This window comes from Saccostrea echinata, unplaced genomic scaffold, assembly GCF_033153115.1.
Source record: "Saccostrea echinata isolate AGI-Se365-2 ecotype Australia unplaced genomic scaffold, CSIRO_AGI_Sech_v1 ptg000025l, whole genome shotgun sequence".
NCBI lineage: Eukaryota > Metazoa > Mollusca > Bivalvia > Ostreida > Ostreidae > Saccostrea > Saccostrea echinata.
Genome location: NW_026889774.1, coordinates 1,777,888 through 1,796,152, shown reverse-complemented (window position 1 = coordinate 1,796,152; position 18,265 = coordinate 1,777,888). Strand labels below are relative to the sequence as shown.

The 18,265-nt window shown below is 37.0% G+C and overlaps 1 protein-coding gene across 1 annotated transcript; it reads right to left on the bottom strand.

Moving 5' to 3' along the window:
- Window positions 1–4,554: 4,554 nt before the first annotated feature.
- On the bottom strand, window positions 4,555–8,219 carry LOC133192417 (uncharacterized). The gene is made up of 7 exons (XM_061328428.1): window positions 7,939–8,219; window positions 7,426–7,487; window positions 6,441–6,515; window positions 5,796–6,050; window positions 5,141–5,299; window positions 4,954–5,034; window positions 4,555–4,676 (listed from the first exon to the last, which is right to left on the bottom strand). Exons 1-7 carry the CDS (start codon window positions 8,217–8,219, stop codon window positions 4,555–4,557), a joined length of 1,035 nt encoding a protein of 344 aa, XP_061184412.1.
- Window positions 8,220–18,265: the final 10,046 nt, after the last annotated feature.

Here is an 18,265-nt window from a genome sequence, read left to right as displayed (position 1 = left end):
TTAGATTTTTTCCGTGACTTATGACAAGTGCCTGTTGTTAAATTTTAATCCTAGGGACTAAGTATTTATGACATATACAGTAATGTGTTGAATTAGCAGGCACTATTCACCTGAAGAGGTGGCTCTAGTACAGTGTAATAAGATAAAAAGGGTGGAGAGTATCAAATCACCAAGTTAAAATCTCAACCATCTTTTTCCTAATTTTAGGGAAGGTAAGAATTACAGAAAAGGTCATGAACTATTAATATATAATTGATTCGTACTTTACATTTATTGAAGAACCACCTTTTTAAGAATTTTATGTTTTATAATCAATGGTACTTTATAGAGAGATCTGCCCTTTGATGTAAAATAGAATAAAATGCAATTAATTGTGTATGACAAAATATATAATCATTTTTTTAAGTACTCTGAAAATTAAAAGTAATTTTAAAAGTAATTTAAAACCTAATTTGAATGTTAAATTTTCCCAATTGAAGTTATATTAAGTAAGTTGTAACTTTTAAGATTTTTTTCTGGCATGTTGAATGGGAGATAGATAAACTAAGTATGTGCAATCAAATCCTAAATTTTCAATCAGCCTTTTTTCGACAAAGTCGAGATGAGCTAATGTTATAATCCCTGCGTTGGCGTCGGTGTTGGTTTTAGCGTCGGCGTCCTGTTTCAAGTTTTAGGAGCAAGTCCCAAGTAACTGTATTTCCTACCTTGACCATCTTGCATGGATGATCTTGTATTAGGTGAAGATAACAAACAGTGATCAATCTCATAAATACAAAGATAAAAATCGTGAACAGAGCAAAATCACAATCCCCTTGAAACACCAGAGGTGGGATTAGGTGCTAAGGAGGAGAAACCATCCCCTGCCGACCGGTTATAACCGCCGTGAGCCCTGTTTTCATCAGGTAAACGGATTATTACGTAGTCAAATTTAGTATTGAAAAAGATGCACGAACAAATGGTTTGAAATATTTAAGACAAAATAAGACCCAACGATAGGTTGTGTATACAAACGGCTTTAACATCCGTACACTTAGCGAAAAGATGACTTAGACAGGATTGTTATAATTCTTTATTGATTTAAAAATTGATCGTACTCAGAGCATACTCTTGCCTACCGAATCAGCTGGGAGACATCATATGCAGGTGATGTTGGAATATTACATGAATATGGGAAGCTGAAGATGGACAAGTTGAAGTCATTTTAATTGTCATGCAGTTTAGTTATTAGTTTGCCATTATCGTCTATAGTCAGTAAAACGTCCAAATATGAAACAGGTGACTAAAACAGGATTGTTATAATTCTTATAGCTTCAACTTATTTCCCAGTAGCTTGCCTTGGTTTAGAAATTGATCGTACTCAGAGCATGCTCTTGCGTATCGAATCAGCTGGATGGAAAAGCTGAAGTCATTTTATCTGTCATGCAGTTTAGTCGTTAGTTTGCCATTATCGTATATTGTCAATTAAACGTCCAAATATGAAACAGATTGTCAGATTCTATGGTGTCTTTTATTTCGAGTTCACTAGGATATATCGAGTCGACATATGAATGAATGTAACTATTGTTTATTGATAAAAACCTCTTCGAAATGTTTAAACGTTAAGTTGAAGGTAACAGCAAGAGTTTTCTTCTTGTGTTGAAGTATTTGAATAAATTCTGCTTCATAGGAATATAAAACAGGTTGGCTAATAAAGAAGTACACTTAGTGCCCATTTGAATTCCAAAAGATTGTTGAAAGACCTGATCTCCAAAGACTACATATATATTGTCAATGAGGAACTCATGATAAACCTATGGATGAACACTACCAGATATGCTTCAGATGCTGGATTTGATCCCTTCATTTTTAAAAGAGTGACCAGTATTTAAAGCAGGTCTATTCCCATGTACCTATCATTCCATTGATGACCATACTTGCATCGATGATGCATCTATAGATGCATATTACTAGATATTGCAGGATCTGGCCTGTATTTTCCAGATGACTGACGAGGTTAAAGTTTTTGGAACAGGTCCATTCCCAAGTTACTATAAGCTCAACCTGGACCACACTTGCAAGGATGCTTCGTCTAGGGATCTACACTACCAGACAACCTTCATTTTCTAGATGACAGAATAGATCAAATTTTTGAAGCAGGAACAATAAGCCTTACTGGGACCATACTTGCATGGATGATGCATCGAGGGATGCACACCACAGGACTTGCTTCAGATGCTGGATCTTATATTAGTCTGACCTACATTTTCTGGATAAGTGAAGTAGTCAATGTATTTACAGCAGGTTGATTCCAAGTTTTTGTAAGCTTTATATGGATGAAACTTGCACTGATGATGCATTAAGGGATGTTTTGAAGATATTTCACCATTTGTAGTTTCAGGGAGTGGGATGACCTCTAGGGGATCAAGACCCACATAACAATAAACGTGTCGGGATAAAAGAATATATTATGATTATTTCGAGTTCAAGGAAGTGAGCAGTAATCCAAGAGTCTGGTTTAATGCTATGTATAACTTTCAGAACATGATCAAAATGTAATTTCTCAATCTTTAGGGCATGTTGTTATGGTTACCATACCACATAGCAACTAGTTTTTGCCTGAAATAATTTAATGGTATCAAAAATTTTTATCATAGTTTAATTTGGAAAAATTCTGATTCTATACGTGCGACGGCTTCTATATAAAAGTTCGTCCTTACAGAGAATGGCTCTTAAATCTTTATAATATCATCTTACTTTTCAGGAAACAATGATTTTGATCCCGAATGATGTATGATAATGCGATTTACTTTAACATATGAACTATTCATTTACAGGTTTACATGAAAAAAAAACGGATTAATAATTCAACATTAGAGGAGATGGTCTAACTTTGAGCAATGAAGCAGGAAAGAATTTGTCATTTGTTTGCAATATATATATTCTTACCTGTAAAAAGCGTCTGAAAAATGAAAAAAAAATCTTTTTTTTTCTCAAAATAACGTATTTTGTTGAGCCCTTTTTGATACAGATTATTAAAAGTCCCCAGACTTAAAGTTCGTGTTAAGTCTAATTTGAACCACGTGATGTGATTCTTCAACAAATAGTATTATGCAAAGAGAAAGAACATTGATCAACCTGAATACTATTTTCTTTATGATTAAATACAATTTATCCTTGCAAAATATGAAAATAGGAATAAATAAAAGAGTAGGGGGTGCATGTGAATGTAAAAAAAAAATGATTTTGGATATAGTAAAACTCACATTAAAGCAATTCTAGAAGATAGCACGTGTTGTTTACTTTGAGAAATTCCTAGTGTTCACATTGTTTTAGGTTTCAGTTGTTTCTTGTTGCATGTACTTATGTAATGGAAACTTCATTACAGTCTAAACATGTGATATCTGCATGATGTAATTTTCAAAAAAGAATAAAAACAAACTTATCGCAGTTCGAATTTTCCTTGATTCATTCAAACACAAACACAAATAAGAGAAAGTTAAGCAATATTAATGGGCACAGTCTACAATAGTGAAAACTTGTGTCAAATGATAAAAGTGACATTTTTATATACTTTATATGTAAATTTTACTCTTTCTCCCATTTACACATTTTCTATTTCACATTAATCGATTACTTAAATATTTTTTTAGGTTTTATAATGCAAATGTACATTCCATTCAACTACAAATATAGTAGTGATCGATATGTTGTTTGCAATACATTTTGCTGTTAAAAATCCATTTGAGTTCAATTTGGACTTTGAATACAACTTAAATCCATTTAACATTTGTTCAACATCAGTACCTGTAATTCAAATGGTTGAAGATGGACGAGAAAAAAGAACTAAGTAATACGTTTTTATAATATATATAATATATAATATATCAGGTGAATTTCTTGCTTTTGTACGTTTTATTCAAATACATATATGTGCCAGCCTCAAAGACATGAATTTTACAAGTGTGCTTAACTTTTAAGTACTAGTAATATATTGAGTTTATTTTGATAGTAAGGCAAAGTACTAATTAACTTGTTACAGAAGACTGTGTAACAGGGATCTCATTTTTTGAAAAGGGTAACAAGGGTACAGAGTTCATTAGACCATGTAGAAATTAACTTAGTTTAATTGTCACGTGATCAAATATTGTGACACCCTTTACCAAAAATTTATCTCCCAGTGATCACTTTACTCTCGTAATTTATTAACTAGACAAAAGTTAATTAATATAGTGTTTTACTTCATACCTGGCTCAGCATAATGTCCCGTGATATCTGTGATGTTTGGTGGTATTTTAGGGTCGGTTCTGTAATGTTAAAGAATAGCGATATTTACAGATGTACCGGGTATTTGCACGTACCACTAGTGTTTATGTTAACATTTTTAGAAAAAATAAATATTTCAAATTAGTATTTTTATATGGGATTTCTTATGGAGGTTTATAATGTATAAATCTCGAACGTTTTGAATTCATACCTCTTCTCCTTCCCTAAAAAGCATTAAAACATACATGATTTTAAGTTAATAATAATATCTCCAAATATTCTGATTTAAGATAGTTTCTCATTTAGATCTCTTTAATTTGTTTCTTTGGTATACTTACTTTGTCGTGATATAGATTTTATTGTCAGAACAATGCCTATTACCAATGATACAGTACCAAACAAAGCAAGAACTCCGCCAGTAGGTAACAGGTAATCTGAAAACAAAATATTAAAAATGTGTGAACTTACAGCAATGCGTTTTCTTACTAGCTAGGTACTTCATATTTGAAAATGCAAATGCAAATCTTTCCGAGTGAACGACTGCATAATACTTAATTATTAAAATCTTACACTTACCGCAAAAAATTGTGGGTCATTTACATTCAAGAGCATCAATTAAGCTTTATTTTATTGCATATCATTCTTCAAAATAAAATTCAGTTTTGTAGCAAAATTATTTCAAGAACACCAAAAACGTTTAGTGAAACTTACTTTTCATTATTTTATCTTCATTTGACATGGCATTGCTTATTTCCAAATTTTGAATTCCAAAATTACACTCATTGCATGGCCCTGGTTAATCATAATAAAATTATTAAAAACAAAAAAAAACCCTAGAAACATTTTTTTCTTTATTTTTCAATTTAAAGGTACATGTATACATGTACAGTACTTTTACCTTGGACACATGTCGCCCTATCCTTAGAGACAGTTGCATTCGTACCATTCTTGAAAGTAAAACTCATTTCGCAGCGAAAAAGTCTACTGTCGGAGCATAAAACGTCCTCGCTCTTTACATATGCCCCGAGATATGCCTTTTCAACCATACTGATACTACCTGTAAAAATTGTTACTCCTTTTAAATGTTGTAATCTAATTAAAAATAAACTCGTTATATTAATTTAATTTAAATTTTACTTAAGAACAATATGTCTCCCATGCTTTTATTGAACATGGTAAAATAAACAGCTGGTACATGTAATACCAAATTCACAACTCATGTTTATTTAAAACAAATTAGTGTTACAACACAAAAATGTCAACCGTCTATTGGATTTTAAACATCCACAGAGCGTTAATTTTGTGAATATTAAAGTAGAATTCGAATGTAGAAGTCAAAAATTTTAGGAAAAATATATACCTGTAATTTGTGTTCTCGGCATCATCCTGACGTTTGCGTTTAGCTCTTGGAGGTAAAAGCAAACATCTTAGATGATGCAGATTATAAATTGCGATGAGATATTCTGAAACGGACGTAAAACAACACAAGATCAATCAAAATAACCACTGTATTTAGAAATTTGCTTTCACCATATACTTATATACTCAATTACCTGTTATATTGTATCTCGCTGTCTTTGCAGGCCCCGACTGAATTTCGTAACCTCTTAACCCCACGTTTTTGACGATTCTTGACAATTTTGATGCTACTGAGCCCAGTGGTCCTCCATTGTGTTCCACGTATATGCGTATCATATTGATACTGTCTATTAACCTCTTTGACTCCTCTTGAGGCTCGCAGTATACAGTCATACTATCCTTACCATATAGTATCGGTGTCTTTATGAATATTTCTACCTCAGCTGTAACTGAGAGAAAAATCATAAAATCATGAAATGGGAGATGAGTGGTCAAGAAATCTTTTATTGAATCTTTAGGCATGTTTTCAGTGGTGGACGAAATTAATCACATATTTATACGGAGAGGGAGAGAGAGAGAGAGAGAGAGTTTAAAAGTTTGAATAGGCAAGTAAATACCACCTAAATTAAACAATATGTTAGGGGTTAAGCTCATAAAATTTAATTTGTTTTTCGAAAAGTTAACATACGTATAACCATAGTACGCAGTACACATCTCTTACCTTCTACTAAGATATGCTTCAGAATATACACAAAGATAAGACCAGTGTACCCCATTGTTTGATGTTAAGTGAACAGAACGGTTGATGACCGCAGTAGTTTTATTACACATATACTCACGGAAAACTACTGTGCCATATTGAAACCGGACATTTTCAGATGATCTCAATTTCCGATGTAACCAAGTTACGTGATCTGTAAAATAAAGTTAATGTAAAATGTAGCACTCACCGCTTCCGATCACTAATTTTTTTTTCCTGGTAAGGAAGAGAGGCAGCTCCTTATATCTTCGGCAACAAAAAAGAGAAAAAATTAAAGTGAGCAAATAAACATGAAATATATAAACATATATGAACACACAGGTATACAATGGTAACGTTTTGCATGCTATGCACTTAATACATGCGCGGATCTAGAAGGTGGGGAGGGTCGGGGACCCCCCCCCCCCGGGAATTTGCAGAGTTCTTAAAAGTATATACTGAAACAAATAAAAAAATTACTTCGCACCTCCTCTAGGAAACGTACACCCCACTATCACCACCACGAACTAGGTGTTTTCACGTTTTTCGGAAATGAATTTTACGTTTTTTGTTTTGTGTGTGTGAGGGTGTGTGTGTGAGAGAGGGTGAGGGTGTGTGTGTGTGTGTTTTAATTTAGCTTGTCAAGAAATATTCTGGGGTTTAATACGTATAGGAAGAGAATTTATTTATTTTTTTTCCTTGCTTGTCAAGAAAATTTTGGGTTGGAATTTTATTTCACTAAGGTGGACCACCCCCAGCCCCCCTCCCCCTGGAAAAAATTCCTGGACCGCGCCTGAATTATTTATTTTATTAATTACAAAATAATAATTTTATTATTATTAAATTATTCTGATTTTTTTTCATATAAAAATATGACGAATAAACCTGTTACTTTCTCTAAACTGCCCCTGGCTACCGTGTGGTAGTTTTTGTTCTATTTGCCCATTGTGAAATAATCATCGAACTATTCACCGGTGTAACGACGAAAAGAGACCCCCGTAGAAAATTGACCGGGGATCATTTGTCTATGTAGAAATGTAACCCCCTGGGCAATATTCTACGTAGAAAAAAGAAAAATTACCCACTTATTTGTAGAAAGTGTAGCCTTGGGGCCATTTTTCTCCATGTGGATTGTAGAAAAATGACCCTGTAGAATAATGACCCTGTGTCATTTTTTGATACCAAAAAAAAAACTGCATGGTTATGATAGGAAAATTCTTGTCAGGCAAAGACATAGGGGGTTAGTAGTATAAGAAGCCTGGATGGGCGGGTCAACTGAGTGCACTTTTTGTCCCCCCAGATCCTGGATAGGCGGGTCAACTGAGTACACTTTTTTTGGGCCCCAGATGACCGGTTCAATCTAGTATACACCCTGGAAAAACCCAAGTAAAAAAAAAAAGGGGGGTCTACGTTTGATCTACGTTTTGTGCTGAGTCAGGCCTAGGCAATACACAATCTTGGCATCGATTCAAGTATACCATTGTGACGTCATGTGTGTCATTCACACAGAGCTCTATTTTCTGAAAACGGAAAAAACAATAACACAGTCAAAAGTGTGTAAGATGATTTATTCAAAGTAATGTGTACATAATATTTACTTTTTCTTCTGGAGTTTCAGGGTCTTCTCCGTCTGGGTAGTAGGAAGTTTCCTCTTGTTCTCCATTCCTAGATTACGAATCTCATTCCTCATCTCTTCTCTAAACTCACGAAGCTCATGCATCACCACTTCTCTAAACAGACCTATATTATTATCAATTTCCTGCAATATCATGGTCATTTGATCTAAGATATCACATATCAAACTTCTTTCATTTCCTTCAATACTATCCTGTGTCTCTGGTATGAGTGGAGGTGAATTCATGGACTTTTCCTCTGCCATATTTTTTTTACGTCTGTCTAGTAACAAATGCCCACTAAGACTGATCCTAAAATTTCCAGCTCTGCTTTATATACCCTTTTGTACGTACTGTGTACGTCTCAATACTTAGTCTTGGATCAGCGAACTACCTAGTTATTATGACGTCATACACTGTATAAATACAGCTTTTCTCCGACTTTCAGCTCATTTTGTTGTCAGATCTATCAAGATGAACTTTGATAGTGCCTTGAAACAATTGTTACATGCACAACAACTTATGAGATGGAAAAAACGGGAGAAAGAATTAGAAAGAATTATTTCTCGACAGAGAACTAGAGAATTAGTTCTCAGGAAAAAAAATGCGAGATTAATGGAAAGATTAAAGAGAGCCAAAGCCAACCGAGCTCAACACTTACAACGTTTACGGAATCTACCTGAAGAAGAAGAACCATCCCCATCACCACCCCATTCACCACCACCACCACCGAAACCAAAGACCATTTCCCAGTATTACCAAGTGAGACTCAATCAAGCTAAGCATTCCAGAAAATTTAAAGCTAAAGAAGATGTGTACAGTGTGAATTTTAAAGAATTTCCAGAGGAGGAAAACAGAGGCTTTGTTCGGCGATTATTTAGAGACATGCTACAGAATGTCAAATATCACATGCAGTGTAACCCTAACGATTATGTACGCCTGAACATTCACCACCCTTCTCTGGATTCCGACATTTGGTACGAGTTTACTCAATGTAAACATTTAAACGAGGACGTCATTTTAGACAAAATAGAAGCCGTGCAACAATCTAAGAAAGATTTTAAACTGGGAGACGGGTCTATGGAATTCGACATGTTTCATGTCAAATATCCAGAAGGCAGTGGTGGACAGAATACTAAACACCTGATGGTCAACAAGGAGAGTTTTAAAAAGAATAAACGATGCATCGTTCAGATCGACAATCCTTGGGATAAATTTTGTTTAGCTCGAGCCATTGTAGTCACCCGTTTACACAGTCAAAAACCGAAAATTCCAGAGAGTTTAGTTGAATGGGAAAAACGATGGCTACGTATGCGGAAGGGTGATGTAAGAGCTAATGACCAGAAAAACGAAGCTATAGCTCTCATGGAACAAGCCGGGTGTGATATTCATCAGCCTTGTGGACCCGAAGAATGGGGGAAATTACAACAGGTGTTAGCCCCTCACTATCGACTGAAAATATATCAGTTTAAGTCCAACTCCTCTAAACTCAGTTTGGAGCCCATATACAAAGGCGGCGGAGATGGAACTTGTTTAAACATTTTGTTAAACGATCATCATTACGATGCCATTTTGTCTATGCCAGCTGTGACCGCCAATCAATACTATTGTGATCATTGCGATGTGGGGTACAGGAACATTACAGACCATCGTACCAAGTGTCCTTACCGCTGTTCCTTTTGTTTAACGGACACTCCCTGCCCTCCAGACGGGAGCCACATTCAATGTTATCAATGCCAGGGATTTTTTCAGAGCAGAACTTGCTACGAAAACCATTTACGGCCTCACAGTAAGAATACGGCCACAACAGTATGCAGTTTAATGGGACGATGCGAGCATTATGAGAAATGGATGCCTAAACGATTACTCCCTCATCATCATTGCGGAGGACAGAAACAATGTAAGATCTGTAAGAAAACTGTAGACACGGATCATCAGTGCTACGTTCAACTGAAGCCTGAGAAAAAGAAAAAGAAAGGCAAAGAGACATTACAGTTTTATATTTATTTCGATTTCGAATGTACACAGGAAAACGGCATCCACGTCCCTAATTTATGTGTGGCACACCGCGTATGTCAGCATTGCGGGCACTTACCCATAGAAGATCCCTGTCCTCACTGTCGACACATGGGACCCCGTCAACACGTGTTTAAAGGGCCAGATACCTTAAAACACTTCATGGATTGGTTATTACAACCCGACACAGGGAATAAGAATTCCGCCTTATTACACGACGAGGCTATCATCATTGCCCACAATTTCAAAGGATATGACGGACAGTTCATTTTAAATTACCTAGTGCATTCCGCCTGCATGACGCCTACAGTCATCATGAACGGCAGTAAAATCTTATCCATGCAAATCTGCGGATTGAAATTCATCGACTCTTATAATTTTTTACCTTTTGCTCTGTCTAAAATGCCCTCTGCTTTCGGATTCACAGAACTGAAAAAAGGGTATTTCCCTCACTTTTTTAATACAGAACAGAACCAGAATTATGTGGGGCCTTATCCACCGGCGGCATTCTACAATCCGGACGACATGTCTATTAGTGGACGACAGGCTTTTTACCAATGGTACGAACAACAAGCCGGAAAAGTGTTTGATTTCCAGAAGGAATTTTTAGACTATTGTATTTCAGACGTCGATATTTTACGACGATGCTGTGCTCAGTTTCGAGCCACTCTCAAGAGCTTGGTCCATGTAGACCCCTTCCAGGAATCCATCACTTTTGCCAGTGCGGCCAATTTAGCTTACCGTCGAGGATTCATGCCCGAAGATACCATTGCCATCATTCCCAACATGGGGTATCAGCCTGCGCGTCAATATTCCGCCAAAGCCTGTCGGTGGCTAACCTGGATGAGTCACCAGAACGGATCTCACATACGACATGCTAGAAACGGAGGAGAAGTGAAGATCGGAAGTTATACTGTAGATGGATACCAGGAAGCTACTCGTACCATCTACGAATTTTACGGATGCTATTGGCACGGATGCCCTACTTGCTATCCGAATTTACAGACCGAAACTCATCCTCACCGGACACAATTTACTTACCAGGAATTACACGAGGAAACTTTAAGGAGGAATACGGTCTTAGAGGAAATGGGGTACTCCGTACATAGTATCTGGGAACACGATTTCGATCAACAAGTACAAAGAGAGGTGGCATTACAGAATTATATACGAGATCTGGACATTCCAGATCCTTTGAACCCCCGAGAAGCCCTGTACGGAGGCCGGACCAATGCTACAAGATTGTATTGTGAGGAGGGGGACATGAGATACGTGGACGTCTGTTCCTTATACCCATACGTGTTAAAACACAGACCTTTTCCCCTAGGCCATCCTCAGATCATTACAGACGACTTCCAGGACGTGAGAACTTACTTCGGCCTCATTCACTGTCGGGTCTTACCACCCCGAGGCCTCTATCACCCCGTTTTACCTTATCGCACAGGAGGCAAGTTATTATTTCCATTATGTCGAACCTGTGCGGAACGACAGGACTCAACTTCTAAACATCGATGTCAACACACAGACCAGGAACGCAGTCTTACAGGTACTTGGGTGACTACAGAATTACATAAAGCCCTAGACATGGGATATACTTTAGAGCGGATTTACGAGGTTTGGCATTTTCCAGAAAGCAGTCAAGATTTATTCAGATCTTACATCGATACCTTCTTAAAGATCAAACAGGAAGCGTCTGGATTCCCACCTGATTGTCAGACGGAGGAACAAAAACTAGATTACATTCGTAAAGTCATAGACAGAGAAGGCATTAGAATGGACCTATTAAGTATAGAAAAAAATCCGGTGCGAAGAACGATAGCCAAACTCTTTTTAAATTGCCTGTGGGGAAAATTCGCTCAACGCCTGTTATTACCTAAAACTCGATACTTGACCGAAGAAGAGGAAGTACAGCAACTCTTACAAGATTCGACCATTGACATCAAAGGGCTAGAACTCTTAGAAAATAAAGAGGACCCGGAATTGGACATGATGCTAGTGAATTATCAAGAGAAACAGGAATTTGTAGAAGAGTGTCCCTTCGGAAACGTGGTACTGGCCTGTTTCACTACCGCTCATGCCCGATTACACCTCTACGAGACTTTACAACCTTTAGGAGATCGGGTCCTTTATTTCGATACGGACAGTATCATATACCAACATAAGGAGGGACAATTTAATCCTACCCTTGGCCACAGTTTAGGAGAATGGACTGATGAATTAGACGGGGACCACATTATCAAATTCATGTCAGGAGGTCCTAAAAATTATGCTTACCTTACCGCCAAGGGAAATTCCGTGTGTAAAGTCAAAGGATTGACTCTTAATTATCGGGCTTCCAATATCGTATCACCAGAGACGTTAGAAAAAATGCTCAAGAAAGAAATGGATGAAATCCAAGTCTCGTATCCTTACAAAATACAGAGGACTCGTCAACATGAAGTCAAGACAGTACCTTTAGAAAAACAATATAGAATTGTCTATGATAAGAGACAATTAATGAATGATTATAATACTTTACCTTCTGGTTATTAAAAAAAACTGTATTTCAAAATGTGTTTTTATTTTATGTGGGAAAACCCCCTAAAATATGAAGGGGTTATAAAAAGGGGGCAAACATATTTGAACACTTCAGTCATGGCTAATCATTCTAGGGAGCCAGAGGGGGTTCCTCATTACCCTAACTATGCTCTGCTCTTAAAGAGAGAAGCTACCTTTAAAGAGGGATGGCCCGAGTCTTTAAAAGGATTATTACCCAACCTAGCCAAAGCCGGATTTTTTACAGGGGAGTGAGTGATAAGACCACTTGTTTTCATTGTGGTATGGGTTTTACCAACTGAGAACCTACAGACGATCCTTATGTAGAACATGCTTATTGGAACCCTAATTGTCCTTACATCAATACCTATAAAGGACGTGAGTGGGTGATGATCGTATTTATTAACCATTTACTCCGGGTGGGATACAAAGTTTCACCTGAAATTAAACCTCTACTAGAGCAAACCTCTACAGAGATTCAGGCCACAGGAAAATGTCACATTTGTTTAGAGGGAGAATTACAAATGGCTTTACTCCCTTGTGGACACGTATGTTGCTGTTCATTATGTGCTCCCACCTTCCGGTATTGTCCCATCTGTCGATCCGATGTGAAGAGAACTCAACGTATATTTCTGTGTTGAATAAAAAGGATTGAAACCCTATTTTTTTCTTCATTTATCATCATGCAACCTGACGAGACACTCCCGTCTTTTCAATTAAAACACGAATTTACCATGGTGGTAGCAGGACCTTCTAAATCGGGGAAAACGGAATTTGTTAAGAAATTAGTGGAAAATTTACATTGGATTACCCCCATGCCACAAAAAATTGTCTGGTGTTATCGGGAATGGCAACCTGCTTACACTTCTTTAACAGATCAGGTCTCCTTCATTCGAAATATTCCAGAAGACGATGAGAAATTAGTAGCCAATTTAAGTATTCCTCACTTACTCATTTTTGACGACATGATGGGAGGAAAAGCCATCGAATCGATCGTGGATTGGTTTACCCGTAAAGCGCATCATCGGAATACCAGTGTGATTTACATTACTCAGAATTTATTTGATCGGGCACCACAACATCGCACCATTAGTTTGAATGCTCATTATTTAGTGTTGTTTAAAAATCCCAGAGACAAATCTCAAATCAGTGTCTTGAGTCGACAGTTAGCCTTACCCCATTTGATGTCAGCCTATCAAGAAGCCACCAGTGTTCCTCACGGGTATCTCCTGGTGGACTTGAATCCACACACCCCAGACGAATACAGATTGAGAAGTCGATTGTTTGAATTGTTAACTATACACATGCCACAAGAGTATAAATAAAAATGTATCAACATTAAACTTGTCATTTATCATTATACAGTCGTCATGGGTCGACCTCTCTCAGCCAAGAGTAAATTAGTGAAAACGTTACGACGTTTACAGCAGGAGCGAGATCCTGCCAAGCGAGCCCATTTAATCGAATTAGGGCGTAAAGCCTTATTGAATTGGTTTGCTATGGGAGCTCGAAATTTGATACGTGGGGTCTTACCTATCAATAAACAGACTCAAAAGTTTATTAATAATCATCGTCAAGATTTAAGTATCATAGCCGATAAGTCGGCGAGTGATGAAGACAGAAAAAATGCCATTTTAAAACGCGGAGGAGCCGGATTTCTAGGCGGAGTCATCATTCGTCATTTATTTAAATGGAATGCACCTAAGAAACGACGTGTTCGTCGTTTAAAAAGTGTGGTAGTACGAGTCAATAATAAGAAACAAAGAGTGTTTCCAGATTGGATGGTCCGAGTAGGAGGAGCAGCTCAAAAGACCAGAAAGAAGAGAAAACCTCCTAAGAGAAAACCTCAAAAGAGAAAACCTCAAAAGAGAAAACCTACTGCTCAAAGAAAAGGTGGTAGAAAGAAAAAAACGACTCCCAAAACTCCAGCTCAACGAAAAGCCATGCCTGAAAGTTTAAAAAACGAAATCAATCAGTATTATAAAGAACAAAGACAAAAAACTATTGGGGAATTATTAAAAAAACAAGCTGAAATGAGAATGGATCGTCCTATGGGACCCATAGGCAGTCAAAGAGCTCCCGATTTAGAAATGTTTCCTCAAGTCAATGTGGGAATTCACACTCCTAGAATTAAAGTACCCATTCACACTCCTAGAATTAAAGTACCCATTCACACTCCTAAAATAGCACGCTTTCAACCTCTGACCGCTTCTACACCTCAACTTCCTAAAGGAATAAGATATAAATGCCGATATTGTTCTAAATTCTACGTCACCCAGAAAAATAGAGACAAACACGAGAAGGCCAAACACGACATGTATGCTCCTCCTCCTTGAGAGTATAAAAAGGGGAGAAACCTAGGACATGTCCTCATTTTAACCCCAGGATGGCTAAGAAGAAGAAGAAGAAAAGATGCTGTTCTACACGATTAAAACCTCATTGACCTCTTTTAAGAGTGTTATCGGACCCTCACTATTCCTCTCCATTAAAAACGGGTATTTTAAAACATTGTTCTGGAGATTGTATTCTCAAAATCTGCGAGATTGTTTACAACCTATTAAAAGGAGTGTTACCCCTTAGTTCGGCTCATAAACGAAAACTAGCTCCTAAGAAACACATCTTCAGGAGACTGGTCAAACCTCAATCTGTCCAGAAACGACGAGCTTTATTACTTCAACAAAAAGGAGGAAACATTTTACCCTTATTAATCTCAGCAGCACCTTTACTGTTAGGTGCCGGTCAATCCGTCTATAAAGTCCTCAAGAAGAAGAAGAAAAAAAAAATATGAGTCGTAAAATGGTGTTAGTTCCTGAAGTCTTATTAAATGATCTCAAGGCCAAATTACCCAAACCTCCGGAATTTCAATCCACCATCAGTTTAGGTCAGGAATTGGACGAGATTACAAGACGTGAAGATTTAACTCCAGAAGAAAAAGTCGCTTTATATGGCCAGGAACTTCATCGATATAGGAATTATTTACAACAAGCTAGACAGGAACCTATTTCTAAACTGAAAATTCCAGCAGCAGCAGCTCCAGCAGCTCCAGCAGCAGCTCCAGCTCCAGCCTCAGCAGCAGCAGCAGCATTACCAGCAGCTGAAATTGACGATGAAATTCTTGAAACAGTGAATAAAAACATGAAAAGAAAAGCTGGATTATTATTAAATCATTTAAAGAAAAACCCTAAAGTATTAACTTGGAATAAAGAAGGTGAAATTAGTTATCGAGGTCAAAAAATTCCCGATTCTAACATTGTGGATTTAATGGCTGATAGTATGAGATCTCAGTCTCGTAAACATCATCCGGTTCCTACAGGATTAGAACAATTTGCTCAAGCTTTAAAAGAAACGCGTACTCCTCTAGAATACGTGAGCAATGGAAACCTTATAAAAGCCATGCAGAGACCTGGAAAAATCAGTACTCCTAAAAGTCACGAAATAGACGATAGTGGATTTTCTTCCTTTTTTGACACTCCAGTGAGTAGACCTGTAGGGGATCGAGGAACCGTCATTAAAAAACCCATTTCAACTCCTGTAGGGACAAGGGTAGGATCCAAATATAGTCCCTTTAGAGCTAAAAAGGAATTAAAAGCCAAACTCGAAGAAGAAAAGAAATTAGGACAAATCGATGAAAATTGGCTTTCATTGCCTAAAATATGAAAAAGAAACAAGTAGAAGATATTTTAAAAGAGATTTATTATGATCCTAAAAGAGGGTACGGAGGAATACAAGCTTTGTATCGTCAGGTCAAACCTTTAGGAATTTCCCTGAAAAAGATTCGAGAATGGTTAAAAGAGCAAGATACTTATACTTTACATAAACCCATTCAAAGAAAATTCCGGAGACAACAGACTAGAGTGACCGATATAGACGAACAATGGCAATTAGATTTAGCAGATGTGTCCAGTTTAAAGAAACATAATGATGGATATACGTTTTTATTATGTGCCATTGACGTCTTATCTAAATATGCCTGGGTAGTGCCTTTAAAACAGAAAACAGGAAAAGAAATGATTCGAGGATTACAAGAGATTTTTCAACAAGACGGTCGACGTCCCGTCCGCATTCAATCAGATCAAGGAAAAGAATTTACCAATCGAGAATTCTTACAAGCTTTTAAATCCATTCACTTTTTTACTACTCGTAATACGGACACTAAAGCCAGTATCGTGGAACGATTTCAGCGTACACTCAAAGCACGCATGTGGCGTTATTTTACTCGTCATAAAACCAGACGGTATTTAGAAGTTTTACCGGATTTAGTGTATGCTTACAATCATACCTATCATCGGAGTATCAAAAGAGCCCCAGTTCAAGTGAATGCTTCTAATGTGTTAAAAGTCTGGAAAACTTTATATGGGATATCGAATCGAAAACAATTTCTTAAACCACAGTTTAAAGAAGGAGATCAGGTCCGCATCAGTAAAGCCAAACGCACATTTGAAAAAGGATATTTACCTAACTGGACCACAGAACTGTTTACTATTTCTAAAAGAGTTCCTGGAAGGTATCCTTACGTGTATAGAGTGCAAGATTATAACGGAGAGGAATTAGAAGGGACTTTTTACGAAAAAGAATTACAAAAGATCATTAAAAAAGACGACGTGTACGAAGTGGAGGAAATCTTGGGGTATAAAAAGCGACGCGTCGGGAAAAAAATCATTCAAGAAGTCAAAGTTCGGTGGAAAGGATATCCCCCTAGTTTTGATTCATGGATTCCCCAAACGGATCTCATCAAATAACGCCTCATTGGAAATTTTGTGGAGAGAATATTCCTCGAGAAGAAATCGTTTATTTCGCCCAATTATTTATCTGTGTCTCTCTTATCATTACCAGTGTAGTCATGTTAGCTTTACATGATCCTAATCGAGAATATTGGATGGTATGTGTCAGTTCTTCAGTAGGTTATATCATGCCTAGTCCTACGATGATGCATCATACCCCTAAGAAGACCACGAATACACAGGGGTAATGTCTTAAAAAAATAAATACATCACAGAGTATATATATATAATGGGGGAAACAAAAAAAAATTCATTTCTGATCTGACTGAGGATAGAGCAACATGGATTTTTTAAGCTCAGAGTATCGTTGGAAAATGCAAGAACATACAGGTTCCACTAAAAAAGGAGAATGGATGAAAAATAAAGATGAATGTATCCAAGATTTCATGGATAAGAATCCGGGAGAAACAGGAGTCAATGATGTGTACCTGTATAAGAGAATCAAATTACCGGACCATGAATGTGGACAACTTATAAAAGTAATATTAGGACCATGGCGACCCCAGTATCAGGAATTCAAATGGAAAGTAAAATACGTTTTCGCTCACAAACCAGAGGGACCAGCAAGGACTTGGATTCAAGGGAAATGGATGGAAGAAATCCGTGATTGTATCAAAGATTATGTAAATAAAGTGCTCAAAGAAGGATACGACATCATGGACTGTGCTTGTGAAACAGAATATTTGTACATGAGGAGAACTTTTCCTATTCAAAAAGAATTATGTCAAAGTATTCCATGTTTGTTACTTTAATGTTATTGTGAATTAAAAATTTAAAAAAAAAAAATGTCTTATTTTTTTCTCTCTCTCTCTTCAACTATAACATTTTTTTTTGTGACACATGACGTCACAATGCATACCGAGCTGTGATTTGAATCTCTGCCAAGTTTTTGTGTGTATTGCTTATGCCTGACTCAGCATAACGTCAATCAAACGTCCACAGTAGTATCTCAATAAAAAAACGTAAGTCCAACACATTTT